Source organism: Camellia sinensis, chromosome 7 (assembly GCF_055761805.1).
Source record: "Camellia sinensis isolate YWXY chromosome 7, ASM5576180v1, whole genome shotgun sequence".
NCBI lineage: Eukaryota > Viridiplantae > Streptophyta > Magnoliopsida > Ericales > Theaceae > Camellia > Camellia sinensis.
In genome coordinates, this window is record NC_138967.1 from 133,881,014 (window position 1) to 133,900,401 (window position 19,388).

The 19,388-nt window shown below is 35.4% G+C and overlaps 1 protein-coding gene and 1 long non-coding RNA gene across 2 annotated transcripts; both read left to right on the top strand.

The window, feature by feature from the left end:
• Nucleotides 1–2,167: 2,167 nt before the first annotated feature.
• On the top strand, nt 2,168–14,971 carry LOC145795322 (uncharacterized). Its single transcript, XR_014336114.1, has 4 exons — nt 2,168–2,287; nt 12,988–13,031; nt 14,220–14,648; nt 14,731–14,971. It is a non-coding gene; the product is annotated as an uncharacterized LOC145795322 (long non-coding RNA).
• Nucleotides 14,972–15,063: 92 nt separating this feature from the next.
• LOC114270301 (uncharacterized) lies at nt 15,064–18,411 on the top strand. Its single transcript, XM_082879411.1, has 6 exons — nt 15,064–15,395; nt 15,484–15,576; nt 15,669–15,770; nt 15,869–16,252; nt 16,354–16,450; nt 18,145–18,411. The coding sequence occupies exons 1-6, from the start codon at nt 15,213–15,215 to the stop codon at nt 18,159–18,161; spliced, it is 876 nt and encodes a 291-aa protein (XP_082735537.1). The 5' UTR covers nt 15,064–15,212; the 3' UTR covers nt 18,162–18,411.
• Nucleotides 18,412–19,388: the final 977 nt, after the last annotated feature.

The window sequence follows — 19,388 nt, forward strand, 5'->3', positions numbered from 1 at the left end:
TGCTTGTGTCGCACCTGTGGATTGTCGTCCGATGAGTCTGTGGTGTTTGTTCGGCCCCGTTTTATGGGCTCCTCGCCCGATGACCCTGAGTCACTACTATCCCCGTCATGCCTTCGGGGGCAACATTGCTGTATTGTTTTCTTCTTTGGCGACCGACCCCTATCACGTTGTGGCAAGTGTTGGGATTTGGCTAGTTCTTGACGTAAGTGCTCGTTATTAGCCTCCATATCCTCCGTTCATTGGTCATTTCGTTTTGCTTGGTTGATCAGGGTTTGTATGGCATTCTCTATTGAAGATGAAATTAAAGGAGTCAACGGGTCGAAATTCAGAGTTCTTCATGCGGGCGTGTCTTCTGGCCTGAAAACTATTCCTGATGGAGTGTTATCTTCCATGAGCGAAAGATCCAATGCTAGGTCTGTCATGGATGAGTTTGAGTATTCCCACAAACGGCGCCAATTGTGGAGGGATGGATTTGGAATACTCCTTTATCCAAGCAGATCCTGGAACAGTCCTTTGATAATCACCTGAAACAGAATAACAACTCCAGTCGGGGGTGCTGGAATTAGCACTCCGATGGTCTAGTTAGTTTTTTCTCTCTAGTATATTCATTGCTCTTTTTCTTAAGTGAGCTATTTGGAACATACCTGATTCTTGGGCCCTTATTGTCCTTTTATAGAGCTTCTCTTTTGGGTTTTTATCCCCTACTATGCATCCCATCAAGACCCACTCCGCCAACGCACTCTATGGAGAGGAATCGACAACTGGGTGAGACACTGATTTGCATAGACTATTCGGCTTCGACTACCAAGAACCAAGATCTATTACTCGGCCATACACCGTATGCCATTTTGCTAGGCTGGGCTTGGCCCCAATAGATTAGGCTAATAGGCCAATAGACCAACCTTCAATTGGGCCTAAAGGTATTGGGTTGCTTGAAAACAGCTCCCACAGTCATGTTTCATTTACTTTCCATTTTAAAGATGTCTCTAAGTTTATCCACAAGCAAAGGTGGAAGATAAAGTTTGGTTACCATGAAAATGGTAAAAATCAATGGGAAAAAAAAGAAAAACTTTCTGAGTTTACTTAACATGAAAGTGGTAGCAATTACAAGAAAGTTAATTTTTTTTATAACTCATATTTGCATGGCAATTAAGTCTCTAGTTTCTTGCAAAAAAAAAAAAAAGAAAAGAAAAGAAAAGAAAATACTAGAAATTTTAATTTGTTTTAAAATTAGTTATTTATGATTAGATTTCTATTTTTTTACAAAATTTTCATTCTAATCAAATTCATTCAAGTATATATATATATATATATATATTCTTTTCTTTACTTTGTATTAGTTTTACTTTCTAGCATTTATTTTTTTGTAATCAAGCTGAACCTATGGAATCAAATTTTATATGATGGAAAGAAACAGCTGGTTCACATTTCATAGTAATTTTTTTTTAGTTGGCTTTCCATGTGCCCTTTACGTTATTTTATTTATTTTTTTTTTGATCTGGCTTTGGTTCAGTCTATCATTGGACTGGACCGTACTGTTGAGCCTGTGAGGGCGCACTACGAGTCCCGTTGTAAAAATCTGAACCGTTGAATGTGTAGAACTCGTCGAGTACTATATGTTCGTAAAAAATCACGTTGATTGGATATCGATAGCTATGTGATCAAATCCGTTTTGTATAAAAAAAAAAGAACGGTGAATAAATTAACAGTTGATAAAAAATTGTTTGATCACATAGCTATCGATATCCGATCAACGTGATTTTTCACAAGCATGTAGTACTTGACGAATTCTACACATTAAACGGTTCAGATTTTCAAAACGGGATTTGTGATGGGCCCCCACGAGCCCAACAGTACGGTCCAGCTCGATGGAGGAGTGGACCCACTACAAAAAAATCAAGTTTTAGCAGCGTTTTTGATTGCAGCGGCCTTAAAAATGCTGCTATAGATGGGCTATTGTAGCAGTTATTGACCACAACTAAAAATTAAATTTTTAGTAGCATTTTTTTTAAAAAAAGCTGCCATATATTTTTTTATAGTGACGGTTTGTACTCAACCGTTACTAAAAGCCCAGCAAAATAAAGGCCCGCCAAATTCAACTCCGATTTCGCGCGGATTCTTTTTTTTTTTTTTTTTTTGTGGGTGAATAACATATCAGAAATTCAATCCAAAAAAAAAACCGTTCAACTCACAATTTGTGCCCTAGTCCACAACACTGCTTTGGCGAAGTATCAGAGTTCATCTCCCTCGCGGCGTATTGACGACATCAAGCTACTGTGATTTCAAGGTCAGTTTGCTCTCTGTGTTTCTCTTTCTCTAGCCATCTCTTTCTTCTTGTCTCTCGGTTTATCTCTCTACCCTTCTCTCTTTCTTCTATTGTCTTTGTGTCTCTTTTTCCCTTACTGTCTTTGGTCAAGTTTGGGTCAATGAAATTCATTCTTAAGCTGAGACTTGCCCTTCCATTCATTGCTTTTAATATCTCCAAAACTTCTCTACTTCGAAGGATTTCATGAACATCTTGAATGATTTTGATTTGGGAAAATAATTTAGAAAATAGATTGATTAACATGTTTGGTATTCTAATTTTGATCATCTATGATATTCATATTTTAACCAATACAATTAGTGAAATGAATGGATTGTTGTTGATGCTACACAATAAATCTCATGCTTGAGGATTCATTATGTATGGTAGGTGTTTGATAAAATGCCACAATGGAGTAATAGTCCCTATATTTTTGTTTATTGATTTGTTCTGTTTTTGTGTGTCTCTCTCTCTCCTTTTTTTTTTTTTTTTGTTGAGAAAATTGTTGCCTATGAATTTAATGCACAGTTTGTAATTTTTGTTGCATTGATTATCTATCATTTTTGATATAATTCTGTTCGTATTTGTAATTTATAAATAATCTCCTATCTCTTGATAAAAAAAAGATCAATGAGTAACCAATCACTTTTCCATATACTAGTTATTGTCTGAAATGCTTAGGGTTATAATTGCCCAGGTTGTATAATATATTGTTTAATATTAGTTTCAAAATTTAACGAGTAAAAAAATGTACTTAAGCTTCTTTCGTTTATTTTTCAAATCAATCTCAAACAAGTTTTAATCACCCCAAGTTCGAATAGTTTAATTTTTTGAATAATTTTCTGACACAAACTTATCGAATGAAGCCTAAAAAATTAACAAATTTCTGAATATATTGCTTACATAACGATGAAATCTCAATTGAATTTTCAACAAACTAAATAGCCATTATTTTACAGCCCTAGAAATGAACTACAGCAATTGAGCAACAGAACACTTATAATGAAACATGAAAATGTAAAATGTGAGAAGAAACAGTAGATACCTTAACCCAGTAAAAGGTTTCTAGAAATAAAGAAAACAGAGATGCTGTTTTGAGCTACTACATTCTTGCCATTTCAAACTGATCAACAAAAAGCCAAAAGGCAATTATGATGACAATTTTTTTTTTGTGTCTCACTAAAAGTAGACATCCAAATGCATATCCATATTGGTAAGGATGTTATGTAATGTAGCATTCCATGCAAGAAGATTCGAATACCTATTGAAGGCAATTCATTGGCAGTGAAATACGAATTACGATAACAAAAAAATGTAAATGAAATTACATGAAGAGAACTACCAGTCCAAACCTATAGCATGAATGGTCTAATTTATCTTATGTTGTTTCCCTGGAGGAATTGTAATAAGCATTTCAAGAAGAGATCGATAGTACATGGACAATTTGCAATGCAAATAATCTTTTGACTAATACCATACAAAATATGTTCATCATCAACATGCATGTGTCAAAGACTATAAAGTTAAACACCAAGCATGATTTGTGAACATATCTAATACTATCCAGCAAAAATACAATAACAAATGAATCCATGTACATACTTTGTTTGTGATGTTTGAAAGCTCAACACTAATCATCCTGCATTCTTCATCACAACAAGGCTTCAGTTCTTCCGACAAACTGCATGAAAGGTAAGAGAAAAAAGTAACAGATAAATTAAACTAAAACAACAAACCAAAACCAATCTTAAACCCATTAGGCCATTACCAATATTGTATTAGACATAGGAGTTGAGTCTTGGCCCTGGTTTGCTGTGCTGCTTTGGTCTCAGCTTGTTCTGTTGATGCTTGAGCCTAGCCTGCGGTGGGTTCTGCTGGCGTGTGTATCTGTCTGTCAGCTTGGGCTTTTTGCTGGTCCTGTAGGTTCAGGTTCAGATTCTGTCCTGTTGGACTGTCAGGCTCAGTGGTGGACTGATATGACTAGGTGTTGGGGTTTTATTGGTGTGTGCAGATACTATGAGGGTGCCCCTGAAGATACTATGGTTAGAGCTTAGTATAGTTTAGAGTGGCTCAGTTTATTTTGTGATCTCTGTGAGGCATGATGCTTGGACTGCTCATTGTTTTGAGAATGAATTATCAACAATGACAATTTTCAAACTTATCATTGTTTTGATTCTGAAAACATGAAACAGAGGCAGTTCTTTAGGATGCTGTGTAATGTCATTGTTACATGTACAAAGAAATACAAAAATTGCAGAATCTAGTCCAGAAAAGAGTTTCTTGATGAGAGTCCTATTAGAGCTAAAGGAGCATATGAAACGATCTTTTTCAGAATTTATATTTCATGCCCATGGTCTAGTAAAACTATTATGTTATCATAGCAATACAGAAACTGAGACATTCTTCCCAGACCACAAGTCATCGGGAAGTTTGGTTCAGTTCAATGATAGGGATGGCTTCAACAGGATGCATCTATTGTCTCTCTAAAAGATCACACTAGATTCTATTTAATTTGCTAAATAGGTAAGAATTCAGTGGAAATGGTTACTTTCATAAAGCTATCTTAGGCAAGAATTCTGTAGATGCTATTGTCTCACATAGCTATTTTTATATTTTACAAGAAATGAAAACATGAACTAGAATAAAAGAATAGCAGAATACAGATTGGAGGAAAACAAAAGAAGAATAAAACACAATAGGGACACAAACAATGATACCACAGCTTAACTTGGAATAAAGACAAACATCTAGATGAATCTCACTGAGGATGCACTCCCCCCTCTTAGCAAGAAAATAATTGCAGAGCTACTGCTATTTACATCAGCCAACACAATATAATTGAGTCCAGAACACTGAGATAGAGCAGCAATGCATTAAAGACAAGCTGCAAGTCATGTAGAGTCCCACTCTTAACAGTAACAATTAACCCTTGGTGTCATAAGGGTCTTTCCAGGTTCAGTTTGAAGAATTTAGAATAAATATGAATGAAATCACTGACTATATGATCAACAACAACATGACATGGACTAAGATAATCATGTAAATTGATTGCATACATCTTGAAAATCATACTTCTCAAAATGTCAAAACCCAGGAGAATGACATTGACAGGCTGAGCAGTTTAAACATTCTAATTCTGTCTGCTTTGGTCTCAGCTTGTTCTGTTGATGCTTGAGCCTAGCCTGCGGTGGGTTCTGCTGGCGTGTGTATCTGTCTGTCAGCTTGGGCTTTTTGCTGGTCCTGTAGGTTCAGGTTCAGATTCTGTCCTGTTGGACTGTCAGGCTCAGTGGTGGACTGATATGACTAGGTGTTGGGGTTTTATTGGTGTGTGCAGATACTATGAGGGTGCCCCTGTAGATACTATGGTTATAGCTTAGTATAGTTTAGAGTGGCTCAGTTTATTTTGTGATCTCTGTGAGGCATGATGCTTGGACTGCTCATTGTTTTGAGAATGAATTATCAACAATGACAATTTTCAAACTTATCATTGTTTTGATTCTGAAAACATGAAACAGAGGCAGTCCTTTTCAACTCTATGTAATGTAATTGTTACATGTACAAAGAAATACAAAAATTGCAGAATCTAGTCCAGAAAAGAGTTTCTTGATGAGAGTCCTATTAGAGCTAAAGGAGCATATGAAACGATCTTTTCCAGAATTTATATTTCATGCCCATGGTCTAGTAAAACTATTATGTTATCATAGCAATACAGAAACTGAGACATTCTTCCCAGACCACTAGTCATCGGGAAGTTTGGTTCAGTTCAATGATAGGGATGGCTTCAGCAGGATGCATCTATTGTCTCTCTAAAAGATCACACTAGATTCTATTTAATTTGCTAAATAGGTAAGAATTCAGTGGAAATGGTTACTTTCATAAAGCTATCTTAGGCAAGAATTCTGTAGATGCTATTGTCTCACATAGCTATTTTTATATTTTACAAGAAATGAAAACATGAACTAGAATAAAAGAATAGCAGAATACAGATTGGAGGAAAACAAAAGAAGAATAAAACACAATAGGGACACAAACAATGATACCACAGCTTAACTTGGAATAAAGACAAACATCTAGATGAATCTCACTGAGGATGCACTCCCCCCTCTTAGCAAGAAACTAATTGCAGAGCTACTGCTATTTACATCAGCCAACACAATATAATTGAGTCCAGAACACTGAGATAGAGCAGCAATGCATTAAAGACAAGCTGCAAGTCATGTAGAGTCCCACTCTTAACAGTAACAATTAACCCTTGGTGTCATAAGGGTCTTTCCAGGTTCAGTTTGAACAATTTAGAATAAATATGAATGAAATCACTGACTATATGATCAACAACAACATGACATGGACTAAGATAATCATGTAAATTGATTGCATACATCTTGAAAATCATGCTTCTCAAAATGTCAAAACCCAGGAGAATGACATTGACAGGCTGAGCAGTTTAAACATTCTAATTATGTCTGCTTTGGTCTCAGCTTGTTCTGTTGATGCTTGAGCCTAGCCTGCGGTGGGTTCTGCTGGCGTGTGTATCTGTCTGTCAGCTTGGGCTTTTTGCTGGTCCTGTAGGTTCAGGTTCAGATTCTGTCCTGTTGGACTGTCAGGCTCAGTGGTGGACTGATATGACTAGGTGTTGGGGTTTTATTGGTGTGTGCAGATACTATGAGGGTGCCCCTGTAGATACTATGGTTAGAGCTTAGTATAGTTTAGAGTGGCTCAGTTTATTTTGTGATCTCTGTGAGGCATGATGCTTGGACTGCTCATTGTTTTGAGAATGAATTATCAACAATGACAATTTTCAAACTTATCATTGTTTTGATTCTGAAAACATGAAACAGAGGCAGTCCTTTTCAACTCTGTGTAATGTAATTGTTACATGTACAAAGAAATACAAAAATTGCAGAATCTAGTCCAGAAAAGAGTTTCTTGATGAGAGTCCTATTAGAGCTAAAGGAGCATATGAAACGATCTTTTCCAGAATTTATATTTCATGCCCATGGTCTAGTAAAACTATTATGTTATCATAGCAATACAGAAACTGAGACATTCTTCCCAGACCACAAGGCATCGGGAAGTTTGGTTCAGTTCAATGATAGGGATGGCTTCAGCAGGATGCATCTATTGTCTCTCTAAAAGATCACACTAGATTCTATTTAATTTGCTAAATAGGTAAGAATTCAGTGGAAATGGTTACTTTCATAAAGCTATCTTAGGCAAGAATTCTGTAGATGTTATTGTCTCACATAGCTATTTTTATATTTTACAAGAAATGAAAACATGAACTAGAATAAAAGAATAGCAGAATAAAGATTGGAGGAAAACAAAAGAAGAATAAAACACAATAGGGACACAAACAATGATACCACAGCTTAACTTGGAATAAAGACAAACATCTAGATGAATCTCACTGAGGATGCACTCCCCTCTCTTAGCAAGAAAATAATTGCAGAGCTACTGCTAACATCAGTAATTACATCAGCCAACACAATATAATTGAGTCCAGAACACTGAGATAGAACAGCAATACATTAAAGACAAGCTTGCTCCTATTCCTTCATTACTCATCTTGGGTACAACAAGTCATATAGATATGATTCGACTGCTCAGCAGTGGAATGTTATGCTGATTTGCTTTGATTTGTAATACATGGCCTTCAGCTTTATTTTTCTCCAAGTTCAAGATCTATCCTGGCTGCTATACATTAGGTTCTATTTTGTTAGGCCCTTGTGCATTAGGCTTGTTCTGTTGTCAACTGGTAGGCTGCTGGCTCTGTGGGGTTATTGGTTCAGGTTCTAGTTTGTTGATTGGGCTACCATACTGATATGCTTGGACTGCCATACAGATATATAGATATGCTTGGGCTTCCATACATTACTCTGCTGCTATTACTTTGTTGCTGTTATTACTCTTCTACTATTAATTACTGTTATTACTCTTCTGCTATTTATTTGACTTCCATGGGAGACAAGGCTTAGGGGTTGTTTGGGAAATGCTAGATTAGTATAATTTTTGACTTTTCATGAAAAAATGTGAAATATGGGTTGGGTTTGAAGTGATGTGGTAGAGAGGTGATTTGACTCAAATAAGAAGTGATGTGACCCAAGTAAGATGATTGTGACTCAAATAAGATGATGTGCTAAAATATAAAACTGTTTACTCTAGTTGGAAAGCATGTCATTGAATTCTATGGACAAAAAGTACAAAAACACAGTAAATCAAAAACCTTGAACTCATAGAAAAAAAAGTTTTGTTTACTCATTAGATGAGAACTGTGAAAACAAAAACAAAAACAAAAAATATTTAAAAAAACTTAGATCAACTAATCCTATAAATTTCCAGATATTGATTTGAAATGAATCCGAAACGTATCAATATAAAATAGGTCAATTTTAGGAAAATATATACAGGAAAAGTCATATACAAATAATTCAATTACGTGTACCTACACTAAATTGTGTAATGCTTTTTTATGTTAGTATAGATAACTCTTTATATAATATATTTAACTTTTTATTTTGTTTCATGGTACTTCAATTTAGTTAATTATCAATGGATAAGAGTTGGATGAAGAAAAGTAGATTGTCAAGAGATTATATGCAAGGGATTAAAGAATTTTTAGAGTTTGCTTCTCACAATGCATCTAATGATGGAACAATTCCATGTCCATGTATGAGATGTGTGAATTCATACATGTTGACCCTAGAAGTTGTACATGATCACTTGGTATCCTATGGAATTAGTTCGGGTTATAACTGTTGGTATCATCACGGGGAAATTATGTCTGCAACGACTTCTAGTAGAACTAGTCAAAGCCATGTTCAAGAAATAGGACCCGAGTATGGTGATATACGTGACATGTTGCGGGATGTGTTTCCCATGCACACCCAAAATATGGATGAATATGCAGAAGAAAGTAATTTACCAGAACCATCTGATCAAGGTCCAAGCATGCAACGACCTCAGGAAGATCCTAATGAAGATGCACAAAAATTTTACGACTTACTGAAAGATGCTGAGAAGCCTTTGTATGAAGGGTGCAAGAATTTTAGCAAGTTGTCAGCAATTGTGCATCTGTATCACTTGAAATGTCTTAATGGATGGAGCAACCACTCATTCACAATGTTGCTTCAAATTTTGAAAGATATGCTTCCTTCAGATGCAAATTTGCCAAAAGCCTCTTATGATGCCAAGAAGATTATTAAGGATTTGGGTCTCGGTTATGAAAAGATTCATGCTTGTCCTAATGATTGTATGTTATTTTGGAAGGAACATGCAAATGATGAAGTGTGTCATTGTGGTGCTTCAAGGTGGGCAACAAATGAGAATGATTTCCAGCAAAATATGAGTACTTCATCTAAAAAGAGAAAGAAAAAGGCTGCAAAGGTTTTACGGTGGTTTCCCTTGAAACCTCGATTGCAGAGGTTGTTCATGTCTTCAAAAACAGCTGCTTCTATGAAATGGCATGCTGAAGGCCGTACAAATGATGGCATAATGAGGCATCCTGCCGATTCTATGGCTTGGAAAACATTCGACTCTCGATATGTAGATTTTTCCTTTGACTCTCGCAATGTCAGGTTGGGGTTGGCAGCAGATGGATTTAACCCTTATGGGAATATGAGTACTAGTTATAGTATATGGCCGGTCATATTGGTCCCATATAATTTGCCTCCATGGATGTGCATGAAAAGGTCTTCTTTCATCCTATCATTGCTTATTCCTGGTCCGAGCTCCCCTTCGAATGACATAGATGTGTACATGCAGCCTTTAGTTGAAGAATTGAAGGAATTATGGGATGTTGGAGTACAAACTTATGATATATCTTCCAAAGAGAACTTCCAAATGCATGCAGCTCTAATGTGGACTATAAATGACTTTCCCGCATATGGTGATTTGTCTGGTTGGAATACCAAGGGTGCTCTTGCATGTCCTTCTTGTAATTATGAGACTCATTCTCGATGGTTAAAACATGGAGGAAAATATTGTTTTATGGGTCATAGACGTTTCTTGGATAAAGATCATAGATTTCGTAAAGATAGAGCATCATTTGATGGCAAACAAGAAATAGAACCAGCTCCCGATATGCTATCTGGCTTTGAGATCATGATGCAAACAGAAGACCTTGATTACAAATTTGGGAAGACAAAGGCAAATGAAAAAAACAAAAAAAGAAAGAAACAAGCGGATGGTGATGAGATACAACCATGGAAGAAAAGAAGTATATTTTTTACATTGTCGTATTGGGCAAATCAAAAATTGCGTCACAATCTTGATGTGATGCATATAGAGAAAAATGTGATTGATAATGTATATGGAACATTGTTGAATTTAGATGGGAAGACAAAGGATAACTTGAAGGCACGTCTTGACTTACAAGAGATGGGTATAAGACGTGAACTTCACCCACAAAAGATCAGTTCCAATAAGACATATTTGCCTCCAGCTTGCTTCTCAATGATTTTAAAAGAGAAAGATGACTTCTTGAAAGTTTTGAAAGGGGTAAAAGTCCCAGATGGTTATGCTTCAAATATTTCACGTTGTATCCAACTTCGACAGCGTAAGATTATAGGTTTGAAAAGTCATGATGGTCATATTTTGATGCAACAACTTCTTCCTATCGCATTACGAGGAGCATTACCAAAACAAGTCGCTTCACCTCTAATTGAGTTATCTTGTTTCTTTAGGGAATTATGTTCCAAAGTCTTGCAAGTGGAAGAGCTTGACCGACTTGCATCTCGAATTGTATTGACTTTATGCAATTTGGAGAGAATCTTCTCTCCCTCCTTTTTTACTGTTATGGTGCATTTAGTCGTCCATTTGGCCACTGAGGCTAAAATTGCTGGCCCAGTTCACTATAGATGGATGTATCCCATTGAGAGGTTAGGCGTGACGACTTGTATCTATTTGTGTTTTTAACCTACATCACATTGACATCTCAATTTAGTCGATCTATAATTATACTGTTTTCAATGTAGGTATCTCCAACGACTAAAATCTTATGTTCGTAACAAAGCCCATCCAGAGGGCTCTATTGCAGAAGGATACATAGCTGAAGAGTGCTTAATATTTTGTTCGCGATATTTGGAATCTGTTGAAACCATATTCAATCGACCCTTAAGAAATGTTGAAGATTCTACAGGGCCAATAATGAATATCGAACTTGATCAAAAGTCATGGATACAAGCACATCGTTATGTGCTATTTAACAATGATCAAATTCAACCATATCGGATGTAAGCAATATTTATAAGTTATGGTGTATAAATAAGTTTGAGTTTCCCATTTTACTACTTGCAATAGTAACACAAGCTAGGTTTGTATATACAGAGAACACAAGGAGCATATAAAGAGACAAAGTCGTCCGCGTCGTCTAACTGATGAAGTTCTTAATAAGATGCATATGGAAAAGTTTTGTGAGTGGTTTAGATCATATGTAAGTATGTAGCTATTAAATAATACTATTACCATATACAATTTGTAGCGTAGAGATTAATGTAATCATTTTAATGGATCCTATAATATATCAGGTTGTAGCTATGGATGACACAAGAAAGCAACAACTTACTGATGAAATCAAGTGGCTTGCTCAAGGCCCAAACACTCTAGCTAGACGATTCAAACGATATGTTGTTAATGGTTTTAAGTTTCGAATTAAAAATTATGAGGCAGCGAAGAAAACTCAGAATAGTGGGGTTTGTGTGGCCACCGAAGGAGGCACCATGTATTATGGTGTTTTATTTGATATCATTGAGCTCAATTATTTTGACAAGTTGAAATATGTATTATTCAAATGCAATTGGGCTGATGTGAACACAGGCAGAGGCTACAAGATAGATGAATATGGGTTTAACCTTGTAAATTTTTCGCATTTGATACATACTGGAGAACGGTTAAATGATGAACCATTTGTCTTGTCATCTCAAGCTTCACAAGTTTATTATGTGGGAGATGTAAGGCATGAAAATTGGTTGGTTGTTGTTAAAACAAAAGCGAGAGATGTGTTTGATGTTGGTACTAGTGAATTGTGTGATGGTGATGTTGACACTTACTATGATAACGAGCCGTACAATATGATAGTTGAAGACACTCATGTGGATGCGAATGAAAACCTCAATTGGGCTAGAAATGATACAGATGGAACGACAATCAATATACCACTTCCACTTGATCACCAACTGATCGATGAAGATGATTTAGATGAGGATGGCTAGTTGTTGAGTTCAACTAGTTTGATTTTAATTTTTTTATTCTCATGTTAATCTTTGAAACATTATTGGTTTTGAATATAAATTTCAAATTTTTTAGTTTCATATATGTATGGCAACCCATGTTTTGCTCTTTTTTTTTTTTAAATCACATACCCCTTATGGATGTAGGCGTAAGCCAAACCAGGTAAATTATTTGTTTTCTTCTTTATGATTGTGTTTGCATCAATTTGCTACTTTGTATCCGATCTCAAATTTGTGTGGGTTTGTCAGGACACTTGTCTAGTTTCCATTGAAGTATATTGTATGGGTTATTAATGAGGACATCTATATTTCTTCTAATAGATAACTGATGGTTTTTTATATTATTTTAATGTTTGTTGTTAAATATAGCTATTAAAAACTTGGACTGGAAAATTAGCATGTTGACAATATTGTTTTTATGCTCTCTCAGGTTTTAACTTTTAGTTGTGAATGTAGGGAATTATCTTGACAAGAAAGAAGTCCGCACCCATCTAACAGAGGTGAGTATAGTCATGTATGTCCGCACTTGTCTGAATGTAGTAGTATTATTGTGTCATGTTATGTTATTGTATTAGGAAGGGGAGCTAAGTCTAGCCATGTTTTGCTAATTTCACTGGAATGTAGCCAATTGGCTGTGGGTGATCTGATGTGTTTTGTGATTTATGGTGTGTAATCTATCTGCTGATGGCTGTGCGTGATATGTTATGGAGGTTGCTCTTTTTTTTATGCTGCTTTTGTCAATGCTGGTGTGATTGGTGGCTGATTTTGTTGCTGTTGTTTGTTGGGGCAGTGATCTGTGGAGCTTTAGGATGTACAATTGAATCAAATTATTAAGCTTTTATTTTGTTAAGAGTGGTAATATATCACAATTCAATCATTATTTGTGAACAGTATTGTGGTAATATAAAATAATTACTTGGAAAGGCCTCAAGTACATTTAGTGCCATGTCATGCTTTCAGATTTAGGTTCACAGTGTTTATTTAATAATGGTAATGGCAAAATATTCTGGATAGATTTCCACTCTATATAATGGATGTTTCACGATTCAATTATTATCTATATATATATTATTTATTTATTTTGCATAGGGCTTTGATGACACACTATTAACCACTTTCCTTTTATCAAAAGTTTGCAATATGTCATTGGCATGTGTCATTTTCTGTTAATCTGCCAATGTGTTATTTATTCTTTCTAATGAATTGGTGGATGTGCTGACAATTAGTAGCATTGGAATACCATCCTCTCCGCTTTTATCAGCACGAGCTACCTATAAAGTTCCAAATTACTGTTAACGACTCAAATGTGATATTATTCTGAACCAGTTAATCATGCTCTAGCACAGTGCAGACAATATTGAGAGGATTACTTACCACAATCATCACACTTTCATGGAACAACTTCTTAGAAACGAACACCCAAAATATGTCATAGAAGAAGGCACAACCGAGAAGAACAGTACCCACCTGATTTGAAAAATACACAGAACCATGTCAAAGAAAACATTAAGTGAGAAGCGCTTTTGGTTTTGAAAACTGTTCAAACCACAGTGCACTGCTGGCACAATTTTTATTTCAGCAATGAAACTTGGTTTTAACATTTAACTACTAAACTGTATGATAAATGCTCATTTAATTTGATTAATATCTTTGTGTTTGATTAATTATGTCTATTGTTTATCTAGCAGATATGGCAAAGAAACGATTTAGAACTTGCAATCTTGAGATTGAGTCCCAGAACAAGCGATCAAATGGCTCTTCACAGCCTAGCCAGTCAAATAACTCTTCACAGCCTAGCCAGCCAAATAACCCTTCACAGCTGAACGCACCAAGTGGAACTTCACAACCTAGTCACTCAATTGGCTCTCCACAGCTGGACAGGCCAAATAGAACTTCACAACCTAGTCGTTCAAATGCCTCTTCACAGCTTAATCGGCCAAATGGAACTTCACAGCCTAGTCGATCAAATGCCTCTTCACAACCTAGTTGGTCACATCCCTCCTCACATGCTCCATCACATGTTCCACACGCTCAACCTCAAGAATCAGAGGTTAACCCTCAGGTTGAAGATGATTTAGATGAGGACTGGTTAAGGGAAGAAGAAATGCAACGTACAGGTAGTATTAGATTTTTAGTTGAGGTACAACTTACAAGTCAACCTTCACTTCCATGATATATTTCGTTGTTGTATTGCAATAGATGCATTGACCAAGTGAAACACGCGGGGAATTACACGTATGGTTGAAGTGTGGAATTTGACTCCAGAAGAACGCATTATGCTCACCTTCAACAAGGATTTGCAGGCTATTTCTACAGAGGGTGGTATGTTCAGTCGCTTCATAGGCACCATTGCTAGGAAGCCACATTTATGCCCAATTAAGTACAATAATTGGCATGAAGTGCCAGATCAGTATAAAGAAGATTGTTGGAATATTATTGAGCTAATTTTCTAACTACAAGTATTTTGTGATAAGTCTACTATAAGAGAGATCATATGCATGTGAAAAAGACAATCTTCCATGCTATTATAGTTGAAGTAAAAATAAAAATATGAGAATTAGGCAAAGAAATGCACAAATTTAGTTTATATCATTGTATTGATAATTTTAAGAATGTTCATAACATGAAAAAACATACAATTGTAGTCCAAGTTTGCCATTCCTCAAGATGAGAGAAGGGATATGATTAGGCATCGAACATTGAAGTCAATGGGAGAGAAATGGAGAAATTGGAAATGTAGTTTAAAAGCAAAGTACTATGATGAGACAAAGACAGCAGCACAGATAGTAGCTACTGCGCCTTTAACAGTTAACCGTGAGCACTATGCTGACCTTGTCGCGTATTGGTTTTCAAAGGAAGGACAGGTATGCATCGATGTATGTTTCATATCAAATAATACAATGTCATTATATCATTTTTTTTAAACATATTGTTATGCATTTATGACTGAAGGAACTTAGTACAACCAATAAGGAAAGCCGGCGAGAGCAAACAAGTGCACATACAGCAGGATCTAAAACTTATGCACAACATGCATATGATATGGTATTTCGAACTTCATTCCTTGTTTTATATTTTGAATTTGGTTAGCACATTGTATTATAAATTTATTCTGAAACGATATCATTGTTACATAGGAGCAAAAAGATAAGATTCCACTAGATCGAGCAAAATTATATATACCGCTTCACAAAAGGAAGGATGGGACACCAGTCAATGAAGCAGCAGCTGCAAAAATTGTATGCCCATTTAATAAGTTACATTTTCAAAATTCTAATGTGTTTGTGGCAAACAATCACTTTGTCTTCTTATTTTTTCCCCCCCATTTATGCTATAGGAAAAACTAGAAGCTTTGATGAGCTCACAACCAAGTAGCTCCGAAGAGAATGTTAGTGGCCGTATATCTTGGTCACCAAATGATATTTATTCTCAAGTGATGGGTAAAGAGCATCATGGTCGTGTTCGAGGTTTAGGATTTGGGCCTACTCCTTCCAAGCATGGCTTCATGTGTAATAGTTTTGACCACATAAGAATGGTTTCTGATGAAGACAGAATAAGAGACAAAGACACTATAATTGAGTTGAAGGAACAACTAAAAACTCAAGGTGATCAGTTGCAAACTCAAGGTATTCAGTTGCAAGCTCAAGATGCTGTAATAAACTCTTTAAAAGAGCAAGTAGCATTTTTGATGAGTCAGAGGCATAGTTCTAGTGGTTTGCAGGTATAACTACATATAACATATTCTTTTATATGATGTATTTATCATATGTTATCCTTTTCTAAATTTATGCATACTTATGTAAATTGTATTGTATAAATTAGGCGACAGATGGATCTAGTGGCATTCCGGACCAAGCTTCTCTACAAACACATCAAAGATCCTCTTTTGGGAGTCATGAAATGCAACCTTCTAATCGGGGTAAGTCATCATTACAATACACATACATTGACACAAATTTAGAACCACTGTTAATGACTTCTTTACCATTAAATTGTTAGTTAGTTTAGACAAAATTGGGATTTGATAGGTTGACTTCTCTACTTTGCTTCCCTTATTGGCATCCGTAAAAATACCAAACAAACCAGTGAATAGAGAATTGGGCAACCGAACAAAATTTTGCTAATATTGGCAAGTTGACTTCACATTCACCTCAAACTGACAGGAAGTCAGTCTTGTATAACTGACAAGAGTGATTATTAACAATAAACCAACATTTATGTTGTTAAAGAATTTATACTCAGATGTTTTTAAATTTCAGGTAGGTGGATGATTTGAAACACAAACAAGAATAAGATCTATCTCATACTTGGAACCATTCGACGTCTAAAACCACAAACCTCTAAGAGCCAACTATTTTATTTTAATTCTTGTATCAATAACATATTTTATGTTGCTACTTGCTGCATTTTACTAAAATTGAATGGAAACAGAATGTCTTCATTCAGAAATTTCCACGAAAAACTGGCAACTATGCTGAAATTTTTATTTTTGTTTTTGCTTTTTTAAGAACCATTTTGCTGAAACTAATTCCATTGCTAGTACATTGCACACTATTTTTAGAGATTGAGTTTTTAGAGTTAAAAATAAGTTTCTAAATACCGAATTGAACTTGCCTCAATTATTTGCCTAAAAACAATCACAGAGGCAACATACTCCGAGAACATGAGTTGAACCAATTCAAATTTTTTTTTTTGTTTTTTTTTTTGACAAAAAGAAAAAACAAATACCTTTACACACACACATATAGAAAAAGAGAATTGGCAACAAGTTCCACACCCACCACCTTCAAAAGCATGTTCATGTCTTGAATTATACTCCCTCTCCATTTTAGTAGAAAGAAGGCACAATTGACAGACTAAGAAAAATAGTATTTTACTGCTGAAAGCTTACTGCTGAATTCTCTAGTTTGGTAATATATTTATGTTTTATTTCTTAGTTTCAGAAAATTAAAGTAAGAGCAATTGCTTGCTGTTATATATATCAGATCAACCATCAATTATTATGGACCAGGATCCTTTGTTTACTCAACTAAAACTAAATAGATAAATTCTAGAACATGGAATACTCTGTCCTTGAATCCTCTGTACATCCACTGTCCAATATACTTTTAATTATTACATCATGCCTCATTCTTAAATCCAGTGGCTCGGTTGATTGGCACTCCTATAGGCTCATCTAGCAATACAAATTCTGGGTGTTCCAAGTCTTCCATCCACCAAAAACATTTCTTCTATTAAGTGTGGAACTTCAAATTTTAAGGACTTTCCTTTTACCTTGCACAACCTAGATTGAGGTACAGAATCAACCAAAGTGAACAAAATAAACTTGTAAGGAACATGCAAAGAAACATATGTTCTACCTGCCCTACGAATACCCTTCTGTTACTTAACCGTTAGGACAACTAACTAATTTTGCTAATGTCTATGATTTTATTTATTAAAATACTTATTTAACCTCAACACTCTTGTCTTTGCACCAATTCTTAATGTTACACCATAACCATAGAACTTTACAACTCGTAGGATTTACAGTTCGTTTGGATCATATAATTTTCTTTATACATTTTAAAATTGAAAATGATACTTATGCTCATTCAATTATTTGTATTGCAGGAAATAAGACAATATGAAAGTATCAAACAATGGACGTCATTTCTTGATTTGAACATTTTTCATGGAGGTCTTTATAAAATGGCGTTATGAGTAAAACTTTTGAGTACTATTGTTATGTGACAAGTTTATCTTTTGGATTATGGTGTGGGCTATTAGTTTGCTAGAAACATTGGATCTTTTTTGTATTACAGGTTTATGTAATGAACCATTTAATTAAGTTGTTTTGGATATTTTGGGATTATGAAAATGCAGACTCTTTTACCTTTTACAATTATTGAGTATTGAGCCATTAGAATAAAATAGTGTTGTTATAGATATATAATGTGAGCAGGTTGTTGGCTTTTTTGTTGGCTGCTGTTGTTTTCTTTGATGCCTGGTGTCATTGCTACTGGTGCATGGTGCTATGGCTTTTTTGTGTTTTCGTTTGTGTGTCTTTGTATAGTTGGTTAGCTTCTATACCCCTTGTATCTTGTAGTTTTTTGTCATTTTATTTATGACTTATTCACCACCCACCCCCCCCAAAAAAAAAAAAAAAAAAACATAGCCTACAACCGCGGTTAATAAGCGTCGCTGTAAATAAAATTCAAAATGAATTCAATGGCTATAGCGACACTGTAAAACTGATGGAATAGTGTCAAAATCTAGCAGCGGTTCACAAAATGTCGCAAAAGTGAAGGATATAGTGGCAGTCGACCCGTTGCTATAAAGTTAGCAAGTAATTGGTAAATTCAAGATGTAGCGACATTTATAACTGTCACTACATCAACCGTCGCAATAAAGATAACTATACCAGCGTTTGCGGAAAACGTCACTATAAGGATTTGCTGACGGGGCTATTGTGGCGATTTGGCTGCCACTATTGCAACCGCTGGTAAAGGTGTTCTAGTTTTTAGCGACGCTTTTTCCCGCTTTTAGCGACAGTTTTGGCCGCTACTAAATCTTGATTTTTTTGTAGTGACCAAAGCCAATCCTTTTTTTTTTTTATAGGAAAATCCTCACATTCTTTCACAGGTTTAAAGCAATGTCTGAGTCGAGATCATTAAAGTTTCATATTGTTCATTTCAAACTAGAGATTATAATTTAAGAGTTTGGACTGACCCTCAACATAAATTTTACTTAAGTTAAGATTTATGCAGCGAGAGAAAACCGAACCCACACCCAAGACTATACTGATAGCTGCCAAGTTGGACTTTGTTTGAATGGAACCAAAAAAATATAGTGAGGTCACTTTTACTCGATGCTTA